The sequence below is a fragment of the Ursus americanus genome, chromosome 6 (assembly GCF_024610735.1).
Source record: "Ursus americanus isolate L20-20 chromosome 6, mUrsAme1.1.p, whole genome shotgun sequence".
Classification (NCBI taxonomy): Eukaryota; Metazoa; Chordata; class Mammalia; order Carnivora; family Ursidae; genus Ursus; species Ursus americanus.
Genome location: NC_142132.1, coordinates 17957577 through 17985139, shown reverse-complemented (window position 1 = coordinate 17985139; position 27563 = coordinate 17957577). Strand labels below are relative to the sequence as shown.

The 27563-nt window shown below is 47.1% G+C and overlaps 1 protein-coding gene and 1 pseudogene across 7 annotated transcripts in view; one reads left to right on the top strand and one right to left on the bottom strand.

The window, feature by feature from the left end:
- Positions 1-7127: 7127 nt before the first annotated feature.
- On the top strand, positions 7128-8534 carry LOC148109763 (10 kDa heat shock protein, mitochondrial pseudogene; annotated as a pseudogene).
- Positions 8535-10552: 2018 nt separating this feature from the next.
- The window catches only part of GPAM (glycerol-3-phosphate acyltransferase, mitochondrial), a 58213-nt gene continuing 41202 nt past the window's right edge, over positions 10553-27563 (bottom strand). For 6 of the 7 annotated variants that reach the window (XM_087862712.1, XM_045803111.2, XM_045803106.2 and 3 more), the window contains exons 11-21: positions 26006-26119; positions 24435-24520; positions 23486-23601; positions 21965-22035; positions 20636-20900; positions 19930-20072; positions 18530-18607; positions 17759-17899; positions 16247-16436; positions 14976-15034; positions 10553-14314 (exon numbers count right to left, since the gene is read on the bottom strand). In XM_087862712.1, coding sequence (XP_087718838.1) covers positions 14198-14314; positions 14976-15034; positions 16247-16436; positions 17759-17899; positions 18530-18607; positions 19930-20072; positions 20636-20900; positions 21965-22035; positions 23486-23601; positions 24435-24520; positions 26006-26119 — 1380 coding nt within the window. In that variant the 3' untranslated portion in view covers positions 10553-14197. The remainder of the gene's footprint in view (positions 14315-14975; positions 15035-16246; positions 16437-17758; positions 17900-18529; positions 18608-19929; positions 20073-20635; positions 20901-21964; positions 22036-23485; positions 23602-24434; positions 24521-26005; positions 26120-27563) is intronic. The other variant, XM_087862711.1, reaches the window with a different exon arrangement.

The following is a 27563-nucleotide window of genomic DNA, read 5'->3' as shown; positions in this document are numbered from 1 at the left end:
AGTGCAAAATTTATACTGTAAACAAGACCTAACAGGGCAGCCTTCTCGGGAGGAAGACAGTTTACAGTCAGCAAAGTTTTTGTTAGGAGTGAAGTTCGGATCTGATTCAGGCATCGTCGATGTGTTTCTGGGCGGTGTGGGAGGCGCCCACTGTCCCCTTCTGCAAGGCCATCTGGACTAAGGAACTCCTAAAGCACTCCGCTTTCCAGACGTGAAGAAGCCCACAGGCGGGGCCACCAAGGGAGAACACGAGGGATCTGGAACTCACTGCTTAAGCAATAGCAGTGAAGGCCAAGTGGGCTTAGAGCCCCGTGGGCACAGAGCAAGGGGGAAAAGAGGCAAAGGGGAAAAGAGATGGCCCAGCCTGGCCCCTCACCGTCTGCATGCATAGCAAGCATTCCTCACACTGGCAGGCAGCGAAGGGGACCCTGCTTCAGCCCCGCTGGCACCTGTATCCCCAACGGTATCAAATCCTGATGCTTGTTCTGCCCAAGGGAGGCCACCCTGGGAAATGTTTTTGGGGACACAACAATTAATCAAGCAGAGTTCCTGCCCTCTGGAAGCTTTGAGTCTAGGAGCCAAATGTCAAATCAACTGTCCGGGTCACTCTGCCTCTCCTGCGCAAACCCCCGCCCCCCAGCTGCCTGCTCCATCTTGTCACCCTTCACTTCTCAGCCGACAAACGGCCTTAGAATCCCTCCCTCCCAGTACTCTGGGAGACCATGACTCCTCCACCCCAGCCCAAGCCATTGGAGTAGGTATTCAGCGTGACACAAGACCCCACCCCTTTGTGACAGGGAAGAGCTGCCTGTCGATCTCTAGAGCATAAGCCAATGGGCCCACTTCCCAGCTCCTCCCCACCGTGTCCCGGACACCATCATCTGTGCATATGGTTTCCTTTCTTCCCCTTCCCCCCAGGCCATGGCACACCAAGCAGCAACAGTACCCTTTACAGGGCTGTAGCCTTGTTGATTTCCCTTCGGTGACTTCCTACGTTGTGCTCTGGTGCTGGGTTCCAGCCTTCTCCCATCTTCTCTACAGCCCAGTACCTTCCCGTCCTAGTCTTAGGGCCCCACTCGTGCTGTCCCCTAGGCAGGAGCAGCCCACTCCTGAGCGCCCTTGCAAAGCTGGTTTTTTATCAGCCTTAAGGCTCTCAGCTTAACCGTCAACCTGCTCAGAGAAGACTCCCCCAGTCCACATCCCACAGTTATGCCATCTCACAGCACCCCATTGGCTTCGTTCGCGGCACTTATCCTCATCTGTGCTTTATTTACACTCCCGTTCACTCCTCTGACACCGACCTCAGAGCCTGGAATGTAAGCTCCCCAAGGGCCAGGATGTCAGTGTAGTTCACCATTATATCCCCACACCTTGCTGCACATAGTAGGGGCTCAGTGGAATGGATGAAGGTGTCCAGTGCCATGGGAGAGACTCAACAGGGGTTCAAAAGAAGGAACAATCACTTGCAGGGGACCCGGGGGAAAAGATGAGATTTGAACGTGCAGAGGCGGTGACAAGGCTGCAGGGGAGGGGTGTGTCTAAGGCAGGCTCGAGTGGCTGGGCTTGACAATAGTGAACAGTGAGGGCCAGGAGAGGGGACGTGGTCTTGGAGGGCTCTGGGAGGTATTAGAAGAGGAGCAGTAAGGCTCGTGGAAGATGAACAGCAAGGCAGAGGGGACAGGGGGTAGGGGGATGGGAGAGAGTGACAGAGTGGCCAGAGCCTGAACTCACACAGGGGATGGGCTCAGGCACAGCCACAGACATAAGCCCAAGGCAGAGGGAACAGGGCTCCCTCAGGCCTCACCCACTGGCATCCTTGCTCCAGGGGGACAGCAGACAGGGGACCTAGGGCTGCAGGAACCACACCCACTGCTGCCCTTTCTATCCCACCACACCCACAGCTGCCCTTTTCTATCCCACCCCACCCCGTTGCTGTCTCTTCCCTTCGCTTTCCTCCACTTAGGAGGATCCATCCTGAGGGCTCATCTGTGGCCGCTGTTGCTAAGGAGCAGAAGGAGCTTCTCAAAGCCCTCCCGGGAAGCACACATTCTAGTCCCACCGCCTGGGCGCTGGTGGGACTGCTTTTCAGCCCGGGGTCTGGGAGCCCTAGGTGAAGTGCTAGCACCACCTAGTGGACAGAGCGGGAATGCGCGGCGTGCCCACACCCTGCATCCCGGTGCAGGTGGGACCAGATTCCGGCAAACGGGTCTGAGGCTTCAGGACCGCAGGAGGGCTGAGGAGGCTAGGCAAGCACAAAACACTGTTCGGGAACTGCTGCCCCTGTAGTATGGCTGCCATAGCGTTTGCCAGAGTGTTCCGGAGATCTCCGGCTGAGGGAGAGAGTGGGCAGATGGAAATAGAAAAAGCAGAGGGTCCTGGGGAAAGTTTCTGAGTCATCTGGAAAGGGACAGACCCTTGACAGAGCTAACGTGTATAAAGCATTTTCTATGTGCCAGGCTTGGTGCTAAATGCTTCCTGAACATTCCTTATTTCAGTGTCATCCCCTGTGGGTGGAGGCAGGTAATCAAGGAACAGCCAGGAGGTCTCTGGGCTGGTCAGTAGGGAGCTGGGGCTTGAAGCCAGGGAGCCTGGGCCGATGCGAGGCACTGATGGAATCACAGAGCTATGGACATGTCAGCAGCAGATATGGCAGGAAGACATTAACCCAGAAGCCCCCAGACTCCTGCGCGGGACCCTCCTTGTTCAAAACTATGTTGGCAGTTCAGGGCTCTGTACCTGAAGAAAGCTGTGAACATGGAGTCACCCATGACTTCCTGGTCATGGCCTGCTTTTCCTCTTCCAGACTTGGGATTCGCCTATCCCGCACACCCAACGCCAGCCCTCACTTCCCCTCCCGAAACATCTCTCTGTTCTGGGGTGGGCAGGTGTAAGTCCTGAGGCAGACATGTGGGTCCTGGGAGGTGGGCTTCAAGTCATTGGGGTGACCATAAGGCCCCACTTCCTGTGCGTCACCGGGCTCTCCCTCCCACTACCCTCACCCCTAACCCACCCCCCAATGTGGTGACTGTGGGGACTTACCACACCCAGCTCATGAAATTCAAGCCCTCAGGAAGAAGCTCAAGGTCCAGGAAGCCCTGGGGCTCGGTGGAAAGAGCAAAGGTTCCAGCACCAGGCTGGCCATGCTTCCTTCCTTTAAGAAGCTTGAGGCGTTTCCCCGAGACATTCCCGCCTCCACTTCTTCATCTGTAAAATGGGGAGTGGCTGGCTGCGCCTGGAAAGCTGTTAGCTCAGCCACCGGCAATTAGCTCGGGCTCAATATGTACCATTTTATTCTCCCCTGAAAAAAATACATTTCCCATCTGCACACTCAGATGGCTTTCTTTTTTGTCATGTTAAGTAAAGACATGCATTTGGAGACATTGCTCAGTATTTGGGGGGGAAAATTAAAAACTGCAAGCTCGGTGATTCAGTGACCTCTGACCCTTGGCCTCAGTGCCAGGGAACAATCAGGTGGGGGTGGGGGAGGGGCTGTAGCACACTAAAAGCCACAGGCCCCATCTGAACCCATTGTTCCAGGTGGAATATAGACCCAGCGCTGCCAGATCTTCTAGTAATCTTTAGAAAAGCTAGAATTTTAGAATTTAGAAATCTTTTGATAGCTTGCACATTGACTCCATTTGCTTGGCATTTCAAAGTTACCCAACAAGGTAGGTCTGCGGGCTGAACGAAGCCCACAGGTGACCCAGGTGCAAGGGTTTTGCATATGAGCAACTTAACAGTACTATGAAATTTAATTATCGAGTGAGGTTTTGCAAGGATTCCTGTTCCCACCGCCTGATTCTCACCCTTCCTTCCAGACCCAACTGAAGACTGATTCTGCTGTGCACCCCCCTCGGTCACCACCTGATCTCCCACAGGAGGTTAGGTATTTGCCTCCAGGTAACTTTTCTTGGGAAAAGTCCTGTGTTGTGTCTCCTAGGAGACAGGGAGCTGCTCCAGGGTGAGCAGCACGCTTTACACTTCCTAGCCTATCCCCTCCAGCCTATTAAACTCTGTCGGTGTTGGCAACCGATAACAATAACACTCCCCGAACATTTACCACCTGGATTCTAATCTCTCCAAGCACCATGTTGATCTTTCCCACTGGCAACCAACAAAAAAGGCAGGGCAATGTTTATAGATCATTCCTCATCACCACCTTTGAACATGGATCGCAAACTGGAAATTAGAAATGTCAGGTTCTCTCCCTCTCTCTTTAGTTTTTCTGCTAGCTGGCATGACAGTGCATTGGGAAGTCCAACTTAACAGTGTTTGGATACACTCTTAACATCGCTTGGTAGCTCAGGGTCTAGCCAGCGAGTAGTCATGATGGCTGTCTTAGTTGGGTTCCCCTAAAAGCAGCTCCTGAGACAAGAATTTATCTACAAGTCATTTATGTGTGAGCTGACGCCAGGAAGCACCAGTAAGGGATGGGGAAAGGGAGACACAGAAGGGGGGAAAACCAAGAAAAAAGTATAATGCATGGGTCACTGCCATGGCCAGTGGAGCTTAATCCCACTGGGGATCCTCTGAACTGTTCCAAAGGGGCAAAAAAGCCAACTATGTATCTTCTGGTCCCCACCCCTCCTTGGTGGAGGGTCACTCTTGGGATACTAACACCCCAGCACTTCTGGCTTGCTCTGTGGGTCCCTCATGCTTCCCAGTCAGAGATTGCCCTCAGCAGGGACATCCAGGCAGACAAGGGGTGCCAGAACATCCTTAGGTGACCCCCACGTGGCCAAGAGGGTATAGGCAGAGTCCTACAGAATCTCGTGCAAGAACTCTGCCTCCAGAAGACTGAGAGAATGAATTATACTTGCAAAGCCCGGCCCACTGGCCCATCTCGGTTCCCCATGATGGGCACGGGGCTCCGACTCGCTGCTGTAATTTACAAATGGGAGACATCAAGTGTTTGCCCAGATCGATAGAAACAGTCACTGACTCTAATTTGCAGACTTGCTGAACTTTGTATCACTAAAGACCTTGCCAGGGGGTTACTTTATGCATAGCCAAGCATCTCATCCCTTCAAATTATTTGGTAATTTTTAAAGCTGATTTCCTCACATCTTTTTAGGAATTTGTCTGGCTCCTGGTGCATCTGTCATTGTGTGCTTGAGGGTCAGCTCTGCTGCAGAAATCGATGTTGCAGGGATTTGATGTCTGCCACATTCTGGCCCCTTCCAGTGTCGTGAGCTCTGAATGCCCTTTCTGGCAAGTACTCTTTCAACTTGTACATTTCACCTTTATTTATGCAAAACTGTTTCCTGGGCAGTGGCAAGATTTTACTGTTAAGAAAATTGAATTAAAACAGCAACCATGGACACACCATTTACACCGACACTCCCGGCACAATGGATTAGAGAGCACAGTGAACTTTCATCGGGAATGACCTCAATGGAAGGTTGTTGCCAATAAAAATTAAGTTTCATCCTGATCAAAAACAACGGCTGTGTTCCACTGCCCATCTGAGACATTCTTTCCAAATTAATTTGCCTGCTTTGTGCCTACAGTGAGCGGGAACTCCAGTGGAGAAAAGTTAATCAGGCTGGAAGGCTCCTACAAAGCAGATTCTAACCCCCACCCCCACCCCAATTCAGAGATAGAAACAAACTTTCCATTAAAAAATGACTTGCAGTTTTGAGCCTTAGAGCATGATGGAGCTCTGACCCTGTTTATACCATTACTGTCCCAGGAGTGCAGACTTAGAAGTGATTTATTCGGTGCTTTGTAGGGGAGGGGAGATCTTCTGACCCCAGACGGAGGGGCCAGGACCGCAGACTGCCCTGGGGGAGGACAGGATGGAACCTCACCTCTTCCCTCCATAGGAGAGACAGTGACTTTTGCAACCCAGTGAACACAGTGGAAGACTTCGGGGTGAGCCCAACCAAAGCCTGCCTGGTGTTCAAAACACCTCCCAAATAAAGTACAGATTCTGCGTCCATGTTATTCATTCTCTCTTGCAGACGTGGACCCACCAGGGAGCCTGAGTGCCTTCAATGAGCATTCGTAAAACACAGCGCTGAGGATCACAGCCTGCCAGCCACATGACCTTGACTAATTGCTTCCACTCAGTTTCCTCTGAGGGTCTTGGGACCACCACCAAGTGACTGGTATGGTGCCTGACACACAGGATACGAAAAATACTATCAGACGATTATTCACAAACCGGCCCTTGTATACTAAGGGCAAAGAGACACCGAGGAGGCAGACCACTCCAGATGGGTAGTGCAGCCTTAAGCAAACGAGGGAACTTACTTACGAGGCTTGTCCTGGGCAGCCGCAAAACAAGTAGGTCTCCGCACCAGCATCTTTGCAGTTCACATAGAGACCTTCACTGGGTTCCGTCACGGAGCCCTCTAGAAGACCTGAACGACTCCTTGCTCTCTCAGCGCTACCTCCTGGAAATGGCCGCTAGGGCGGAAGTGGTAGGCGAAATGTACATTCCAGGCGAAATGTACAAGGGAGGGGTGCGAGCCTCCTGGGGCCCTGGTCCAGCCTGCGGGTCAACGGGAGGTCACGTTCTCTCCACAGCCTCCTCCAACACGTATGGTGATCACTGCGTTGGCTCTGAGCCGTGACAGACAGACAAACGGTAGCCGGTTTTAGCCATGTTCAACCTCGGAGGCTCTCCTCCTGCTCGACTCTGTGCCAGCAGCACGGTTGAAGAGGGCTTCTGCAAGTCCTCTGAGCGAGTCGCATGAGCAGGGAGGAGGGGCAGAGAGAAGCAGACTCCCCGCTGAGCAGACAGCCCTACCCGGGACTTGATCCCAGGACCCCGGGATCATGACCTGAGCTGAAGGCAGACATTTAACCAACTGAGCCACCCAGGCACCCCCACAATTCATTCTTGAAGAAGAAATTAGGTGGAATGAATGTGGAAGTGTTTTGTAAATTTGAAATGTTGCAATTGGGTGGAATTTGCTTTTCTCTACTTCAGAAAAGTTTAGCTCTGAAGGGGAAATGAGGAATCACCTAGCATTCAGCCCCCAAGTTTTACGAAGGAGGAAATCGCCCGTGCTCACACAGGAAGCTGATGAAAGAAATCTAGAACAGAAACATGATCATCTGACCACCCGGCCAAACGGAATGCAAACCAGTAAGTGACGTGATCGCACTCCCGTGCAGTGATGTCGAGGTAATTTCTGCATTTAGTGTGGAACTTGGAAAATTACATGATGATGTGAAACTGGAAGAAAGTTAACTGGCTCGAGCAAAAGACTTTTTATTAAAAATAATAAAAACGGATTTGAAGGGCCGTATAAAATTCACACACACAACAAAACTTGGGTAAGCCTTGCTTTTGATAAATAAGTGCTGAGAACCACCCAGATGACAAGTCGCACAAGGCTGAAGGTACGCCTGCCCTCACCTACAGACATGGCTGAGCAATGACGAGGCTCAGTATTACCATTGCCCAATGGAGATGCACCCCAACATGCAGAGGGTCCAAGGCCCGTCATCCTGCAGCCCAGTGCGGTCAAGTTGACTTGATGGCGTTCATACTTTCCTGAGAAGAAGCCATTCTGGAAAGAGTATTTATTACCCATCTTCGTCCCTTGTTTTCACTTCCTGAATATAGGGTGAAACTCCAATTTTTGCCAAGGCAGTGTATCTGAGTGGGGGTTCTCAAACTATGAATCACTGAGGGTTTGTTAGAACAGATTCCGGAGCACTGGGGTGGGGCCAAAAGTATTTGTTTTCCCAAGAAGTTCCCAGGTGGTGCTGATACTGCTTGTCTGGCAATTCCCCCTTGAGAACCACTGACCAACAGAAAGTGGCCATATTCAAGCCCGCCTTGAAATCCTCGTCATGGGCCCCATGTTGTTGTGGTTTTTCCTTATTAGGTGAAGAGAGACAGGTAGCTCTCTTCCCCACCATGCACGCCTAGAATCATACAAATAGAAGCAGGGATATTTTGCTCACCATTGGAACCATAGAGAAATAACGAAGCATATTCATTTGGTCTCAAACCCTCCAGAAGTACTAAAGGAGATGGGCTTAGTGGGATTCTGGAAAACTGAAAGTTTACTTGGAGACTATGTGGCCTGTTTCTCTTCTGTCTCCCCATAAGTGCTCAGACTGGTTCAAGAAGCAGAAGCTAGATGTTTATAAACATTTCCTTACAAGTAAATTCAAAAATGGTTAAAGTTCTCAGGTAGTGAACCCTGAGTATGTTTTTTTAAAAAAAAAAAAAAAGTAGTCAAGCACAAACTACAGTGGCCAAAGTCCTGGCAGTACAGGTGTCTAGAAAGTTTCTTCCCCACTTTGAACGAGTTTTAGTTGAAAGGAGTGTAGCCGAAACTGTAACCAAAGGATGCATTATGCTTCCAGAAAAATCTCAAGGAAAAATATTGCAAGCAATAGTCATAGCTGTCGGATCACACTCTAAAGGAGAGAGTGGAGAGATTCAATCAGTTAGCATGAAAGTTAGAGATAAAGTTCTCCCAGAGTAAGGAGACACCGAAGTAGTTCTACATGACATGGATTATTTCTTCTTTAGAGATGGTGACATTCTCAGAAAGCATGTAGCCTGAGATAAATCATTATTGAAATGGCACCCAGTGAAGCTGGCCATTCCAGTGAACTTGTGAAATCTTTTATCATGTAAATAATTTCCACGTCTCTCTTTTATAACAAGCTAATGGTATCACAAAAAAGTAGCTTCTCTCTCAACTCTAGCAGGATCCTCTCTGTCGCTGACTGGCAGGTGCATGCCCCATGGATACAGTGACCGCGTAAGCTATTATCCGCACCTAGACTCTTCCGAGAGTCAAAAAGGGCATTACTAATAGTTACAAGGGACCACGGCAAGCAAATGGGGGTCTAGGTATAGGATCAGCCCACCAATACAGAACCCAAAAGGAAGCAAGGGGAAAGGTTATCTACATCTGCTCTTGCCTTATGTAATCACATCACTTTACTAAGTTCTCTATCTTGGCTGTGTAAGTTAAGGACTTTTGACAGGTGCTTGAGGGGGTCTCTGTATGGATTCTTTTCTAATTTTCAACTGACCTGCAATGTGCAGGTGGCAAGACATTTTCCCAGAAGGCTGGAAATTGAGCTTGTTTGCTTCTTCTCATCATTCCTTGCCAGAAGCAACTTTGGCACTAGTACCAAGGCCACGGACAGTGGCAACCCTGGCTTGTTTTGACGTACCCTTTCCTTGACGTGGGCATGGCAATGAGCCCGACATCAAAGGCTGACTCAGATGCCCACTGCCTGCCTGGTTAAACATTACCCAGTAGTCCTCATCAAAGCTTTGCTTTGAGACTTCATCCCTGCTTAATACAGACGAGCAAGGTTAACCATCTCCCAACCACGGATCGCCCTCTGGCTCCCAGAAGGGGCCTCTGGAACTAGCGCTCTCATAGCTGCTTTCTCCCAGGCCAGAAGGCACGGAATGGCCGCTGACGAGGCAGAAATGGCCCAGCAAGCCAGTGCACACGATCACATCGTTTGTTGTACCAACACAAAAAAATTGGGTACTTTCATACAAAACCAATACAGGTTTCAGAATAACTCAGAGGCTCCAGCAACAACACCAGGACAATCCGATAAAGAGTGGAGGCAAGGAAGAGCTGGAGAAGGTGGAGTTGTAAAGGAGACAGAAGACCAGAGGGCCAAGGAAACTAGAAGGGCAGAAGTGGCTTCTCACGGAGAGGCCAGGCTGCAGTATGGACATCGCAGGTGCCATGGACAACAATTAGGAAAACGCCTTTGTATTTGTCAAAAAAGGACACAAGAATTTCACTAGGTGTGTGTGTAGCAGACTGCAAGGTGTTTAAAAAAGGAATAAAAAGGACTAAAATGAGTGGGCACAGAACGGAACATTAAGAGATTAGCCTTCAAAATGAACATCCTCTTCGAGTGAGTGGTTGTAAAAAATGGAATTTGATATGATAAAGGGAAGGTCACATTTGGCCGCCGCAAGAGAGCTGCTAATGCAAAGAAAGAAATGAATGCACCAAAGAGCAAGGACATAGTCCTGGCAACACCTTCCAGAGCAAACCAGAGGGGGCAAAGGGCAAAGTTCAGATAGAGGGTCTGGTGGAGAACAGATGGGACGGTCTTGAATGTCAGGTTCGCAGGCATGTTACGTACCCAAAGGACATGGACAGCAAGAGGGCATGCTCTTGAGATGGCTGCACTGAGTGATTTCAAGGGATCCACAGAAAATAGTCCCGTAAGGAAGTACTTGCCTTACTTGTCAAAAAAGTCAACTAATATTTTTTGAGTGAATACTATGAACTAGTGGAAAAAAGACCTAAAACTTTAGTATATAAAAATATGACAGAAGCACCAAGTTTAAAGGAATCTTTATAGGAACTCAAAGTGTATCTCTGTAATGTGAATATTTACTAAGGAGAGCAAATGCTTGATCAAAGTTGGAGAGCTACGGATCGGTAATAAAACCATGCACTGCAGGCTCACACATTTACACAAGATTATTTCTTATAAGCATTTTAATAAAGTTCTATGTAAAGTCAAACAAGAATAATTGTCTAATGAATTACGTCGGGAACTGTTAACTACAAATGCAAGACATCAAGAATATATTCATTGTTTGGTTTATTAAAACAAAACTACACTTCTGTGCTTCTTACATTAACGGGCATAAAAATCAATCAACGTTTCCAAGTAAGTTTCACTCACAAAATCACGCAGTATTATTTCACAGTACTTTATAGTAATTCTTTTTACAACAATTTAACATTTCTTTGTACAACAGGAAAATAACACCTTCCATCAAGGCATTTCAGAGATTCAGATGTTTAGAAATAAAGTCAAAATTCTTTCAAATGCAATCATTAGTTTGTATTAAACTAGAACGCCAGATGCCAAGTCTCAAGTTCCTAAAAAGAGTGTTTTAAAAAACAGATTTACATCCAAATTAAGTCTTATAAACTTCAATGATAGGTCTTATCATTTCTAAACACTAGAACTATCTGTGGATAAAAATCTGCATTCAGTTGTGCAATATTTTCTTCTAGATCTGAATTAAAATCTTAATTATTTACCCCAGTTAATCCTTGTGTTAATTTTATTACTTTGAGGGAAAAACCCAGGATCATGGATGGCTGATCTCTCCATCAAAGGAAAGAGACCTGACCTCCTATATTACAGTTTTCTGTGCTTATCATCTCCAGGGGGAAACCTACATCCACTAAGTAGAGCAGGTGATCGTACAGAACGCCTGCAAAGTCTGCCTCCCTGCCGTCTCGTATGGTTTTGTCCCCTTACAGAACTATCGAACGTAGCGCTTCCCAAAATGTTTTCCACGGCATACTAGTGAGAGGTTCATAGGGACGCCAAGGGGGAAAGAGGTCCCGGGGTCACAACAGTTTGGAAACGCTGGGTTAAACAGGCTTGGGACTGGCACGCCCTGAGCCTACGCCGAGCTAGAGCACGCTGTATCTAAAAAAGAGGATCCACGTACACATTTACCAGCAACGCATCTTCTACAAAACACCTATGAACGTCTCACAGAACACCGAGATTACGTGGAGAACCACGGGAAATGCTTTTCCCTTCAGGCGCCGGGAAGTCCCACACTCTGCGTCTACATTTCGTGGCAATACCTGATGTATTTTCTCCACTCGTCCTCATGACTTCGAAAGACTGAACAGATCTGAGAAGGAGGACTTGGGAGTACTTTCTCTTTTACTAGTTCTACACGTCTCACACAAGTTCCTTCCCTTTGCTTTTCTTGAAATTTAAGGGAGCAAAACATTCTTCCTCTTTTCTGAAATCACTTAGGACATTCTCGGTTGGAAAGCGTGCAGATTCATAGTGCTTATTATTGGATTTTGTTTGTTTTTTAATTTGACTCACAGTCTTCCCCTGGAGGGCATGCATTTCAGTTTTACAGAAATGCAGTAGAGTAAACTGTAATAAATTATTTACAAGCACCTAGTTTGTATAATCTTAACATGGAAGCCATTCGCTTTTGGAAAACAGTGAGAATAAATCTTTAAGCAAAACAGTGCTAACTGGAAGCCTTACTGTGATGATGTATGTTTGTCAGTAATGAGGCACTGAAGAATGAGTTGTGCGAAATTAACTCAGGGTCAGCTTGTCTGGATGAGCATAGCTTTGGTTGAGATTTTTCTTCCTTAAAAAAGGTTTTCAAAGCACCAGTTAATTACAAAAAGCATGCATATTTATTCTCACAGTGAGTTAAGTTGCGAGAGAGCTAGCAAATCATACATTGCATTCCCCAAAGCATCTGATTATATTTCTAGAAAACGAACCAACAGAAAAGGAAAATAAAGCCAGGGAAGCCACTGTTCCCTGCTCAGGCTGGCGAAGCAGCAGCTCTTAGCGGAAGTCACAGGTGGGACAGCACAGACCACTCGAAATCAGTCCCAACCTTGACTTCCCAGGTAGCTGAGAGAGAACTTGAGCAACCCGTGATCTGTAATCTAGAGGGAGAATGAGAGAGACTAGTGCAGTGACTGCCCGCCCAGGAAAGGAACACCCCCGGGGATAAATAACTCTCCCTGGGTGTTCCCCCACATGCACAGCTCCAGCCAACAGAAGTGTTCCTTCGTCCCCCCGTTTGTGCAACGGAGGGATACCTGGCAGAGACCCTGCTCCACACCAGGGCCGTGACAACACTGACAATGGCTTAAGGGCACGTGAATTCCTATAAAGAACAAACAGATTTTAAACATGGAATTTGAGAAGACTGGAAAAAGCTCACACCAGCACAGCATTATTGCTATGAGTTTCAGACGAGATCCTTCATACGACGTGATACCGATCAGTCCCCGACAGACACAGGATATCCATGAGATACCATTAGTGTTTCAAGTCCAAGCTTATAAAAGTACAAACTTAATTCTCAGTATTTTCCATTCAAAGACTATACACAATATTCGTCAGGAAAAATTCCTAATTCCATAATACCGTGGAGAGAAGGAATAAGCTGTTAGAAAATGTTTCAATATCACATGATCTTTATGAAATCACCAAAATTACAATGAACAGTTATGCTCCCTGCTCATAAGAAGGCACCTACCCATTATGAACAGACAATTTTTCATAATAATTTGCCACTATGTGGCATTGGGTTTAGGCATGTAACCCATACACGTTTTTAGAAAACCATGGTTTTTCCTCACAGCTAAGAATCGCGAACTGCCTCCAACCACTGAGCAGTCGACAGGGCTACCACCCACATGGCACACGGCTGTACGCCACACAACTTGAGCAGGCCCCAGTCACACGGACTGCTGCAGGGCGCAACCTGTACACGGTACGTGAGAGCCCCAGGTCAGCAGCCTCTGGCCACAGCACTTCCCGCTCACGCAGTCTACCGAGAACCTCCCAGAAACCGCTGTACCTGTGAGAGGCAGGTGCCACCTGAGAGGCGGGAAGGGGTACAGACATGAAACAGGAGTCGCTCCTAAATACTTGCTGGTCATTTAAAACTCAATGGCACTTTTTTATATGAGCAGAAGTTCAAAGTCTGTGTTCTGGCCAAATTTACCTCCTGATGTTAACTGTTTGATCCCATTAGCTCTATTTCCGACCTAAACGAATATTGTGTTTTCAGATAGCTCTTCAAACACTTTCTAAATCTGACTGCAAAGGACAGCACAGTGATACCTGGATGTGACACAGATCAGCCCATTCGTTTGTAAAGCACTTTGGGATGAAAGGTGTCCCCTTTAAAATTTAGCTACTATTGACAAAGATAAGACTAAAAAAACAAAACAAAACAAAGAACAGTGAACGGATGACTCAATTATGTTTAAAGGAAGCATTAACCATTAATCAGAAAATATACCGACAAATTATCTGACAGTATTAAGTGTACTATATAAGATTCGGTTCTAGAATGAATCTACATTTTTGTGCCCATCACAGTAACTTAGTCCTTAACGGTTATACTTAAAAGGGAAATCTTTAATAAACTCCAAAGTAATTTTTTGAGATTTCACTGTGTCATCTACCGATGACGAGTTGCAAGCAGAGGCCGGGGGCCCCCTAGCATCACATGGACGCCGCCGTGTCATCTCAGAGTAGGGGTAAGCACAGCCCCATGGGGGGGAAGGCACTTGTCTTCCAGCACATCACAGCAGGACAGGGCAGGCCTGCCCACACGCTGGCACCTTCAGCTCGCGAGCCAGAGGCCAGAGCCCGCGAGGGACTCGTCCAAGGCCCCCCACTTGCCAGAGGTCCTAGGAGTGACCTATAGCACCACAAAACTCAGAATGTACTCGAGGAGCTTTTGCCGGTTGCCCTGAGGTAGAAACGTGCTGCTGAGTTCTAAAACAGACACTCTCTTTTGTTTGGTCTCTTTGAAAACCTAGAGAGAAAGTTGAAATTAAAGACAAACCAAAACAAGAAGATATTTCTGTCCCCAACCCTGACCTGTGTTCTAGACCCCAAAAGGCAGTCAAGGCAAGTAAAACGATATCCTGGCTTTAAGTAAACAGACGTGTGGGTGTTCATCAGTAGGGTTACAGATGCAGGTGTGGGGTTTTTTGGGTAGAGTCCAATCAGTGTACTATACTTTAAAATCTGTGTTAGAATAAAGTCACAGAGTCCCTCACAAAGGCCATTAGTACCTCCATGGAATTCCCGTCCCACGTGACACATGGAGTACAGTACACGGGAGGAAACTTCCAGCAATACCGGTAGAAACACAGTAACTGAAAATCATATGGCATAACATCCCTGCCGAAAACTGCAGTAACATGTTGAAACACACTGCCACCTGTTATATGTAAATGGTTTGGGGATGAAGGTGAAAACCAGGACAATTCTGGAACATTCAAATAAATCTGTACTGATGGGCCTCACCTTCAACATGCCTGTCCCCTTCCCAATCCCCAGAAATGTGTTCATGATCAGTCCAGCAGAAACTGCTTTCTCAGGGCCCACCCCAAATGCAGGTGGCTCAAACCAGATCTGAGCAGAAACAGAAGTTAACACATGCCTTCCTACCATAAGTGGTGGGTACTCACCCCGATATCCTTAAACATTTTCACAGCATTCTTCACAAGGCAGTACGTGGCACTCTCAGCTGCAGAAAAAGGATAAAACCTTGTCAAAAGCTGAGGCCCAGCAAACACGAAAACCCCAATGTCCACAGTAAGAAAGTGTAGGAGGCCCTGGAGAGGGTTTGAGCAAGTCAGCAGACTGGGGTCAAGCTCCACTCCGGCCACTGGCAGCCCGGGAGGTCTCAAAGGATTTGCTGTTTTTCTTTAAACCTATTTTGTCATCTTTTAAGGCAAAAAGAGCAAGAAGAAAAGAGAGAGAGGAAGGGAGGGAACGAGAGAAAGGAAGAGAAGGAGAAACACCTACAACATCCATCTTGAAGGGTTTTTAGAGAAGCAAACAAGACAGTGGGTAGAAGTTCTGTTCAACTGCAGTGACGCATAGACGAGTCCTGTATCAGTGCAACCGGAAGAGCACAAATCCAGAGGTCAGAAAAAAAGAGTGTTGAACCCAGTGTATGCATTAACTAGCTATGCGATCTACGATAGTTTCCTCATCTGTAAAGTGGGTGGCTCTATCTCCAGATGTCTATCTAGAGAGAAATCTAGAACTATATAGGTCTATATATGGAGAGACGTCTAGAGAGAAATTATCTCGAGAGCCCTTCTGGGTCTAAAAAGTCTGGATTCCCAGCAGTTTCAGTCCTAAGCCATCACTGTAGAAAACACTGCTCCCACCTCAGTCGCTCCTCTCATCACACAGACATGACCGAGCACTGGCCAGAGGCGAGCCCCGGAAACACGCCGCTGCCGGACTGCAGAGCGGCACGCCCCCCAGGAACCACGCGCGGGGCCCACGGAGGCTCTGACAGGCAGCTCTGGGCCTACCTGCCGCCCAGCGTCAATGAGCTAAGGCCCGCACCCATGCGCTCAAACATGTTCGGGGCAACACCAGTCACCGCAGCTCTCGAGTGCAGACACCCCGACTATCCCTCAATGATGGACACAAATAAAATGCAGTAAATATTTATACGGGGGATCCCCATGAAGCAACAAGAGTAAACAAACAACCACGTGGACGAACACGGAGGCCTCCCACTTGTAACGCTCAGTGGAAAAGCCACACACAAGAGTATATAACTGTATCGTTCCATTTAGAGAACATTCTGGAACAGGTAACAACAGGAGTCTAGGAAGTTAGAGGGCAGGATAATTTCTTCCCAACGGTCTACAGGTAGCGGATTCCCGTAATCAACAAAGCGGAGCTTCTCCGAGCAGCGAAGCAGGGACAGGCCTACCGTACACGGCAACGCTTCGTTCCGTTCTGGTGACCAGGTACTTGTGCAGCTTCTGCAGGTACTCAGGCTCGGGAACCGGACCGCTGAAGTTGTGCACGAAGATGGCGGCGGAGCTGTAGGCCTCCAGCAAAGGCCCGAGGAGCCTCTGTAAGAAGGTGATGAACTGCTGGTGCTCCTTGGACTGGCTCACCTGGGACAGCAAGGGGGGGATGGTCACGGAGAAGGGAGAGAACACGCAGGCTGACACGCAACGTCCTCAGAGCCGTCAGTGGCCAGGCGACCCCCAGGGGAGCAGCCCCCCGCTCGGGGGCACAGACCCTCTGCTGAAAAGGACTCCGGCTTTTGAAATGCGTTCTTTATCGGAGTCATTGTTTTCTACAGTATTTGAGGTTTGCACTCACTGAACAGCTCCCTGGAAAGAAACTGGCCTACCTGAATGACATAGCGTCATCACTGAACACAGCTGGTCCCAGGCTGGACCCTCCCGGGTTTCGCTCAAGTGTGAAAGAGGGCACGTGCCAAGACCACCAAAGTCAGCTCAGTCCTCCCCAGCCCTCACCTCCTGCCACGCCCCACGGCCTTTGGCCCACAGGCTGGCACCGCAGGGAGTGACGGTAGTGGTGATGGGGTGCTGGGTGGCACAGGGGGCTCTCACTGCCCCCACCCAAATCAGGCACACTCGGCTCAGCCCCTCTGCAGGGTGGCAGCAAGGCCACTGCCCCATCTCACAGCTGATCACACCCAAAAAGGCCAGGTGGACTCTCCAGAAGTGACCTGTCCTGAGGCTCTGTGTGTGTGTGTGTGTGTGTGTGTGTGTGTGTGTGTGTATCTGGGCTATTATACAGTCATCCATTTAAGGTAGTTGGGGAAAATGGGTCATTATCAGGGACAATCAATCTTTTAAAAAATCTAATCAAAATTATAATCAAATCTAATCAAAATATAATCAAAATTATAAATCAGGGACAATCAATCTTTTAAAAAATCTAAAGTTTCTCCTATGATGGGATTTGTTTTAATTCAAGGCAAAGGGCTCAATGTATGAAATTTGAGGAGGGCTGGCAAGACCGAGCATGCCTCCGAAAGAGCCACCGGCCGTGGCAGCTGAGGAGCAATCCCTGCACCATCCTGGCCTGGCGCGGCCCGGCCTTGCTAATGACTGAACACAGTCCTGCCTCTTCAGGAGAGAGCGCAGGTGCGGGGAAACCAGTTTGTGCCCCAGGCATTCTACTGACGGGGTCGGGAAGGGTCTCACTCGTGGTGGTGTTCATCTTCCCAATCTGCACTTCTGTTTCCTTTGCCACCACCTGTGCCAAACTGAGCAACTGGGGGTATTCGCTCACCTCAAACATCTGAGTGTGTTTATTGGGCAGAAAGGACCGCAGCTGGTCTGTGGGTGCCAGAAATATCACCACGTCTACAGAGGCTCAGTTTCTAAGAAGCTCATTAACTAGGGCAACATAAACCTCAACTCCTCCCTGTAACGTCCACCAGAATTCTCCACCGAAGTACCTTCAGGTAGCAATCTCGCTGCTCCTCACCAAAATCACTGTCTTCATCTTCTTCGTCACTCCTCCAAGACAAAGGCTCAGGAAGCTTCTTGTCCCACTGCTGCTCAGCAAGACCAGGACTAATATCTTCCTGGTCATCTTGCTAGGCCAAAGAGATGGCGAACAGGAAATAAGCATGCATGGGCGCACGGACCTCTGCGTGGCTGGCGGTCAGGTGAGCAGCCCCTCTCCCTGCCTCCCTACTCTCTGTTAGCCGTTCACGCTGTCAACCCACCTCCAGTTCCAAACTCAGAGACACTCGGGAAACAGAGCGGAAGGAAAGAAGGAAAGAAAGAGGTAGTGGGGGGAAGCTACCGGACAGAACAGATAAAGACACCCTCATCTCCTCTAAACTGCTGTCTATTTTCCCAGGCCATACTCGCTACACTAAATCGACAAAAATTAAAATCTCAAAAGAGAAAAATGCACGTGTGCAAGCTACAAGCACACGAATATGTAAAACATCTCCTCCTGGAATGAAAACCCTGGGGTGTCACGGAGTCAATATGTTCTAGACAACACCAGTTACACAAAGGAAACCAAAATATTAAAAACAATCCCAAAAGATGTTTACTCTTCCTATTCTTACTTTTCTCTTCATGTGGACTTGACTACATATTGAATGTAATTATTGGCTAAAATAATCGGTTGTAACACTGGTTAAAATAATTGGTAGAAAAGATAAGAAAGAGCAAACTAAATAAAGGCAAATGAAGGAAAGCACTCCTCTTACCTCTGCCACTACCAGAATGCCATACTGGATAAACCTTCCTACTGTTTCATGGCAAATTTGGTAAAACGTCTGGCAGGGCTGAAAAGAAAAGGCATTTAAATATAAATGTCACTGACCTTTTCTTTTTTTTTTTTTTTAAGATTTTATTTATTTGAGAGAGAAACAAAGCATGAGTGGGGGCAGGGAGAGGCAAAGAGAGATGGAGAAGCAGGCTCCCTGCTGAGCAGGGAGCCCGACATGGGGCTCAATCCCATGGTCCTGGGATCATGACCTGAGCCAAAGCCAGATGCTTCATGGACTGAGCCACCCAGGCGCCCTGTCACTGGCCTTTTTATAGACCGAAACCACTGTACGAGGTAACGGCCAAATGCTTCCGTATCAACTACCTGGTTCTACTGCTCAAGTCCAAAGATTCCCCAGGCCCACCCTCCTGATAAATGCATGGTCAAGGGCAACGCCCAAGAAGAGCCCTTGTTGTGTGTCTGGCAGAGCACCCAGTGCCACACCACCCGCACAGGCGCCCTGAGCACAGTCTCTCCCACAGTAGAGCAAGTCCTCAGAAGCGCTGCTCATCAGGCCCCTACCGCCAATTTCTTTTCCTTCGTAAGACAGTTTCTCTGCAAATGCTCCCTTACAGTAAACACTGTACATAGAGGTGGTGCAGGAGGAAACAAATATTCAAATAACTCAAAAATGACCCAGGAAAAGGACAATCTTGGGAGCTCTGTCCACCCATCCCAACTCACCCTGTGCCCCAAGGTTCATGCAAAACAGATTCCCCAACAGGGCAACAATATACCATATGCAAAGAACGCTGTGAGGACCATATTCACAATACAGGTACGCACAAATGTCCCAGGACACATTCAAATAAGTGAGAGTATTTGACTTTAAATAGAATATGAATACTATTTGCTGATGATTTTGAGGAAAAAGAATGTATTGCTTAATACGTACGCCTCATTCTGAATGTCTAGAAGTGCTTGTATATAACATAAATGCTCATGGGTCCTGCTGAGCCTTAGTTTTCCCATTTGTAAAATGACAAGGGCTTGAACAGATGATTTTTAAGACTGTTTCTGGCTCTTATCCTCTGGGCCTGTTAATTATTTACAAGCCTCTGACCCAGTGCCTTATGTATAATAAGAGCGCAGTAACTATGGATCTGACTCACGGAGAACGTTGAACAACCTGTCCTATCACGCCTCGTAACTACATGATGTGTTCAGTGGAGCAGTGACCCCAGTAGCAAACAAGATAGCATACCGGCCTGAGACTCGGGGGAGAACGTAAAGCTTCAATAACACACCATTCTCTGAGAGAAAAACAAAAGTGGCTTATGTTTCCATAAAAATTCTCAAGAAAAAGACCACAGGCAACACTGAAGAGTCTTCACTTACGAGCGATATGGTGCCTTCATTAGACAGCAGGTAGCACAGGCTGGCGGCCTTCCGCACCAGCTGCTCCTGGCTGACCAAGCTGGGGGACGGCCCCGCAGGCCCTCCCGAGCCCCTCTTGTTCAGAACTGCGTAAAGGCTGCAGGCTGAGGAGAGAACAGCATCAATGAAGCCGGCAGCCTTACCGATCCAAGAAAAACTTCAACTGGCTCAGAAAACTTGGATTGCCTTACTAGACCGTGAACACATCAAAAAGAATTATCTGCGTTCACTGGAGAAAACTGTCGAGTAAATCCCTTCAGGATTCACTCCTCGTGATTCCATGTGATCCCACTCCATCCAACCCCTTCCTCAGGGGCTTCGGTCCCTCCCGCTCTCCTTCTCCTCTGTTCCCTCTTCATCGCCTACACGCACGGTACTGCCATGTGTACGTCTCGTCCCACTCAGGTTCCCAGCTCCTGAGAGCAGAACGCCTCCCCTCTCGTCCTCAGTAGTAAGTGTAATACTATGCACGGCAGCTCAGTAACTGCTCACTGATGGATAAATGTAAACACGAGCTAGAGTGATACAAAGATTACATTTCCATTTGAAAACTAAAACTATAGCAACACATCCCCTCCAACGAGAGGCTACCATCCAAATCGACAGACACCACCATGTGCTTTAGGCCCTTTCTCCCCCCACGAAGCTACTTCAGGGCAGGCCGCACCTATGATGGCCTCCATGATGAAGACATGGAGCACCCCGTTGCTGTAGAAGTTGAGTTCAAAGACTGACGGGACAGTTGTGCTGGGAGTAATAAAAAACTCATCGTTCCTGCTGGTGTGCGTGATTGTGACACAATTTCCCAGCAGCTGTATGGCGTGCATGACTACATCTTCGGAGTTTCCTGAGAAGCCCAGGTCAAAATCACGAGCCAGGACTTCCTCCTTCATCACAAAGAAGTCCTCCACCAATGTGGAGAGATCAATTCCCTGGAGAAACAGACAGAAATGGTCTCACGACAGTGGAAAACCTGCCTCCCAAAAGGCCAAGACGCCATTCCGAGGATTTTATTTCTTGCCTTGGCTTTCCTGCAGCCCGCTGTTGCCACAGAGAGAAAAGGGGCCAGAATATTAGGACACAGGATGTCAGAAAACTGGTGAAAAAAGCTGGTCCTCCAGAAAGTCAAAATATTCACATCCAGAGAACGCTCTGGTCACAACACATGACAGGAGCATGTAAGATCACAAAGGGCAGAAGAAGCCATCTAAAAGAAAGAAGTGCTTATGTTTCAGCAGTAATCCCCCCATTTTATTTTTTTTTTAAATGACTTTATTTATTTGAGAGTGAGAGAGAACGAGACAGCACAAGCAGGGAGAGGGAGAAGCAGACTCCCCACGGAGTCCCAGGACCCCAGGATCATGAGCTGAGCCGAAGGCAGCTGCTTAACTGACTGAGCCACCCAGGCGCCCCAATTTTCCTCATTTTAAATATTTATCTGACAACCACTTACTTGGTGCTTACATATATATGTGTGTGTGTGTGTGTGTGTGTGTGTAAGATGTGTGTACATAAGTAGTATGTACATGTATGTATGTATATCTATGTGTGTACACACACATGCACACGTAGGCACTATGTTTGGTGTTGAGAACACGACTGTGAATGGAACAGATGTGGTCTTTGCCATCACAGCACTTAGACGAGCGCATGAAGGGAGTGTGGCCCTAAATGCACGTCAAATAGCTGTCATCAGCTGTCAGAACACTTACTGCACGTCAACGCAACAATATGCCTTCTTTACGTGAACTATGTTACTCAAAGAATGTCCTACTGTCGTCTGTGTTACGCAGTCTGAGTTTTTTTCACGCAGACTCCTTCCTCCATCGGGTCTGTAAGCTCCTGTGGGCAGGTGCTTGGCTTACGTTACTGCTCATCTCAGAAGCACAAGCCAGGCCTGGGCCATGTCCAGTGGCGAACAAGCGTCTGAGCAGCTGCCGAGGCATTCCCACGCGCCACCTCCCCCCGCCCCCTGCAGGGGACACCGCACACGTACCTGCCTGTGTCTGTAGAGAAGCAGGCAGGCCACAATGTGTGTGGACATAATGGCACAGGACTTGCTAGCAGCTGGAAGGCGAACACAGAGCTTTAGGTTACCTTTTTTCAAATACAGCTGGAAGTCTCTAAAAGTACCTAAATCTCAAATGGGAGTATTTACAACTATAAATACCTCTACATCTACCACATTTCCTGTAACTAGAATTTACCAAAAGGAAATGACAATGTGACACCACGTTCCGGCCCACAGACCCTCATTAGAGATCACGAGCATCACTAGCAGAATCCCGCCGAAGACAGCTCCGCTTCGCAAACAGGCCAGTGGAATTTAGTTACCGAATGGCCAAGGGACACCTTCACGGAAATACCCAGACCCGAAGGAGAAGCCTGTCCTGGCAGTTCTACGGGGTCTCCCCCTTCTGCGCTTCTGGCTCCGGGCTCTGGCAGCCGCCCCTCTACTGCTCTCTCCTGCGGGCAGAGATGCCATCACTCCAGAGGTGCAGTGGGAGAAGGGGCAGATCTGAAGTCAGAAAATCTGGGCTCGAGTCTAATTTCTACACTGCCTAATTTCATAACTTGGGGGGAGATTACTTCAAGCCCCATGCCGCAGCTTCCTCATGGGTAAGATGAAAATGCTGCCTCGTTCACCGGGCCGAGGAGGAAACGACCCACCTGCCAGGTCCGAGGTACGGAGGGAGAGGACAGAAATACGTTTGAGAATTACTGTAGTCCACAACCCAATACTCGGAATTTGTAGAAAATTAGAATCATATAAATCAAATAAAAGATATGGAATAATCTGAAACTAACACACCGTGTGTGAATTTTCTGATAGTGAATTTGTGAATATTTCATTCACAGTTAGTGTTGTCTCCAGTGTTTAAAAAACGAAAAAAGTCATAGCCATTAAAAAGAATATTTATAAAGAGTTTTTTAAAAAACATGAATAAATATTTGTGTTATAAATGGAAAACAGCACAATACAAAACCATAAAATAACATTTTTAGAGACCAGACGGCCACATCCCTGGTTATCTGGGTAGAGAGACACAAAGGGATGTGCTTAAGAAAGCACACCCCGACCTCCCGTGAAGCAGGAGTAGGAACAGCTGGAGTGGCAGGAGCCAGAGGAGGTGAGGAAGTCCCCACGACGGGGCCTCCGGGAAGTGCTGAGGGTCCGGCCCGCCTGGGAGGGAGGCTCAGGGCATGGCAAGGAGAGCCCACCTGGGCTGCGCACCAAGGGGCCAGCCACTGCCACAGGATTCTGAAGCAGTTCCTACGACAGGGCACATGTTGGCATCCGGGACTTCGAGAAAGCTAGTTCTGCGCGTAACTCACTCTGCTCTGGCTCACTGGCGCCTGAATTAGCTGCGCGCACCTGTGCCCCCGGACGAGCGCAGGACACGTGTGTAGGAGGCACCGGAAGGGAATCTAAGTCCAGCAGATTCCACAGGCAGTGCGGTGCCCTGCGCCATGCTGGGTCTGAACGGCAGGACGAAGGGTTTGGTACCGTACTTACTGAACAGAACGTGCTCAGCCAGATTCGCAATCAGTCTCCTTCGTAAGGCGTCGTCTGTCGCATTTCTGGACTCATTAACGGACGTGTCTGCACCTTCGTCAGCAGCATCACTGGGTCTGAAAAGATTTTTTTTAATTAGACTCTACAAACACACTCTTTTCTTTTTTTTATTTTTTAATTTTTTTTATTACATTATGTTAGTCACCATACAGTACATCCCTGGTTCCTGATGGAAAGTTCGATGACCACACTCTTTTCTAAGCAAACTATCTAGAACTAAGGTATCAATGTCTTAAATACTTGCAATTACTACATAGTCTAAATTTAAACCACAGATAGATGATTTCTATGCACTGTTTTCCTCCAAAATATACCTTATTTTATCTAAGACATTTTCCTGACCAAAAGATTTTATTGAGTTACGATTAAATAACCTATTGGTACATCACCCCCAAAATCCACTGGCTGAAGAAACTACAGAAAACAAGATACCTCATTTTAAAACATTTCTAACATTTTGACACCTGAACACATTAGGGGAAGGGCTTAATATTTGATTTCTCTAAGTTACCATTCAACTTGAATTCTGGAAAACGTACACGGGAACACTCTTTTATACGCTGCACTTACGGTTAAGATGCATCACCTAAGCTACTACCAAAAGGAATTCAGTTCCAACATTCAAAAGCAGAAATCAGATAAGAACTCCTAGCTGACTCATACGATCAAAAAGATGTTATAACTCCAATAATCGAAAACCTCCGGACTAATATGCAAACGTGTCACTTCACTCTCCTGTACCGGACACCAAGAGAAAAGTCACCCAAAGTGAGGAAGTGAAAATGAGAATGTGCACATTCTTCGTAAACTTAACCTCTTTTTCTGGGCAATGCCAGAAATAACAGATATTTGACAGTTTCGTTGGGATAAAAATGTCCACAAATCTTACCGTAGAGGAAGTATAGCTGGTAACAATGCCTGCTCCAGAGACAGGGGGGCAGATGCAGGTTTCTGACGTTGGCTTTCTAAATATTCCTGGGGAGGAAGGGTGGATACAACGCAGTTATTAACTCTCATTGTCTTGCTTACATAAACATATATAAAATATAATTTGATCTTCGAAAAGTAAAAAGGAAGTACTTTATAAAATGAGCCATGCTACAGAGTAGAAGTACTTTCTAGATCATAAACTACCTTTGGAAGTGCAGGACGATGCCTAGAATTTTGGCAAGCATGAAATCCAAGGACCGATGATAAAAGGATGGGACAATGATGCTTAAGCAAAATTATGTATTTTTTAATTTAAATTTTAAAAAAATGTTTTTAAGTAGGCCCCATGCCCAGCGTGGGGCTTGAACTCATGACCCCAACATCAAGAGTTGCATGCTCTACCAACTGAGCTGGCCACGTACCCCTTAAGCAAAATTATTTAAAAGTTAAAGGAGGGGCGCCTGGGTAGCGCAGTCGTTAGGCGTCTGCCTTCGGCTCAGGGAGTGATCCCGGCATTCCGGGATCGAGTCCCACATCGGGCTCCTCCACTGGGAGTCTGCTTCTTCCTCTCCCACTCCCCTGCTGTGTTCCCTCTCTCACTGGCTGTCTCTCTATCACATAAATAAATAAAATCTTTAAAAAAAAAAAAAAAAGTTAAAGGAAAACACTTAACTTCTCTCACAACTACACAAAATTATCTGACATTCCCAATATTTTTATTAGTAATAATCAACACAACCATGCTTTTTAAAGGAAATCTGACAACCTAAGGGTCACATAATATTCAAAAGAACCTCAATCCAAAAGCGAATCATAACAATATGGAGAAATTGTGCAATCATTTTGAAAAAGATAAAGTGGTACCATGACAAGGCTCCTTGAAGTGGAAAGCGTGCAAGGCCAGAAAGCATCTATATGGCAGTTGGGATCTTTAATGTAAAACTAAGAATGGAACAAAAGGAAAAGCAGGACCTCTGCTCCTTATCCCTGGGCTCCCGATTCCCTTACTCATCCCTCTCCTTCTCCATCACCACTTTGAAAATCGTAGGAATTTAAAACTGCCAGGAACTCAGGGACCCACCAGCGCCAGGCTTCTGCACAAGAATGGCACTCTCCCTTTGCATGGGTGCGTGCTGGATTCCACTCAGTAGAACATCATCCTAGACTGTCAATTTTACCCAGATTTTTGGGGTTTTGCAAAATTTCCTCTAAAGGCAATTTTAAAACATAATATAAAATACCAACATATATTATGAAGCAACATGCAGAATTCTCATGAACTAAAAAACAAACAATAGCAATAAATGTTGACCCTGGCATCTCCCAAAGACAGACATTTGCTGTCCTCTGTCAACAGGCATACTTTGGTGGGAAAATGTAGGAACTGCCATTCTTGACATAGTCCTCATTTTACAAGAGAAGAAATCGTGGGCACATGGAGAGGAGGCAGCAGAGGCAGGACCAAAGCCCACATCTTTGACACAGGGCTTGCCAACGCTTTCACACTGCTTCATTCCAACAGATACTCACCTTTAAGGAAAATGGCTGTGCAAAATCCACTCTGACACATCCATAGTTTTTTCGTAACATTCTGATAACTCCTCTAGCTACGCTCCAAAGGCTCTCATTCTTCTTAGGTTTCCCCTAAATTCCAATTTTGAAAGAAGAGCATGGTAAGAAATAAAGCTAACAGGTACTCTGTTATCCAAAAAATGCCACTTGAAGGAGGTGCAGAGGGAAAAAGAATCTCCAGCAGACTCCCCACCAAGCGCAGAGCCTGACGCAGGGCTCCATCTCACGAGCCTGAGATCATGACCTGAGTCAAAACCAAGGCTCGCACGCTTAACCAACTGAGCCACCCAGGTACCCGCCATTTATTTATTTTTTTTAATGGAAACTGGAGGCTTGTACTGAAAAGGACAACACTAAATAAAGAAGGAAAATACGTAGTCATTGACGGAGACCTGTCATAAAATGTTTAGCATGCAAAGATGCTAAAAGATGTAATCCTTTTATTGGGAGAGGCGGTTTGGTCAATGAAAACCAGAACACCTAACACTAATTCACTTAGTACACTGTTTACGCCATTCACGAAAACACCACTGCAAATTACGGTACTGGCACAAAAATAGACACATAGATCAATGGGACACAATAGAAAGTCCAGAAATTTACCCACAATTATTTGATCAATTACTCTTCAACAAAGGAGGCAAGAACATGCATTGGGAAAAAGACTGTCCTTTCTACAAATGGTGTTGGGAAAACTGGACAGCTATATGCAAAAGAATGAAACTGGACCACTTTCTTACACCATACACAAACATAGACTCAAAATGGATTAAAGACCTAAATGTGAGACCTGAAACCATGAAAATCCCTGAGAGAGCACAGGCAGTAATTTCTCTGACACTGACCATAACGACATTTTTCTAGGTATGTCTCGCAACAAGGGAAATAAAAGCAAAAATAAATTATTAGGACTACATGAAAATAAAAAGTTTCTGAACAGCAAGGGAAATATTCAACAAAACTAAATAAAGACAACCTATTGCATGGGAGAAGATATTTGCAAACAACATATGCGATAAAGAGTATTCAAAAGATATAAAGAACTTACACAAGTCAACACCTAAAAATCAAATAATCCAATTAAAAAATGGGCAGGGGCACCTGGGTAGTGCAGTCACTTGGGCATCCGACTCTGGGTTTTGGCTTAGGTCATCATCGCAGCGTCATGAGATCAAGCCCCACATCAGGCTCCATGCTCAGCACAGAGTCTGCTTGAGATTCTCTCTCTCCCTATCCCTCTGCCCCTCCTCACCCTGCCTCCACGCACCTTCTTTCTCTCAAATAAATAAATAAATCTTTTTTAAAAAATGGGCAGAAGACATGAACAGAGAGTTCTCCAAAGAAGACATACAGATGCCAACAGACACATAATCAGGGAAATGCAAATCAAAACTACAATGAGATCACACCTGTCAGAATGGCTAGCTTCAAAAACACAAGAACAAGTGTTTCAAAGATGTGGAGAAAAAGGAACCCTCGTGCACTGCTGGTGGGAATGCAAACTGGTGCAGCCACT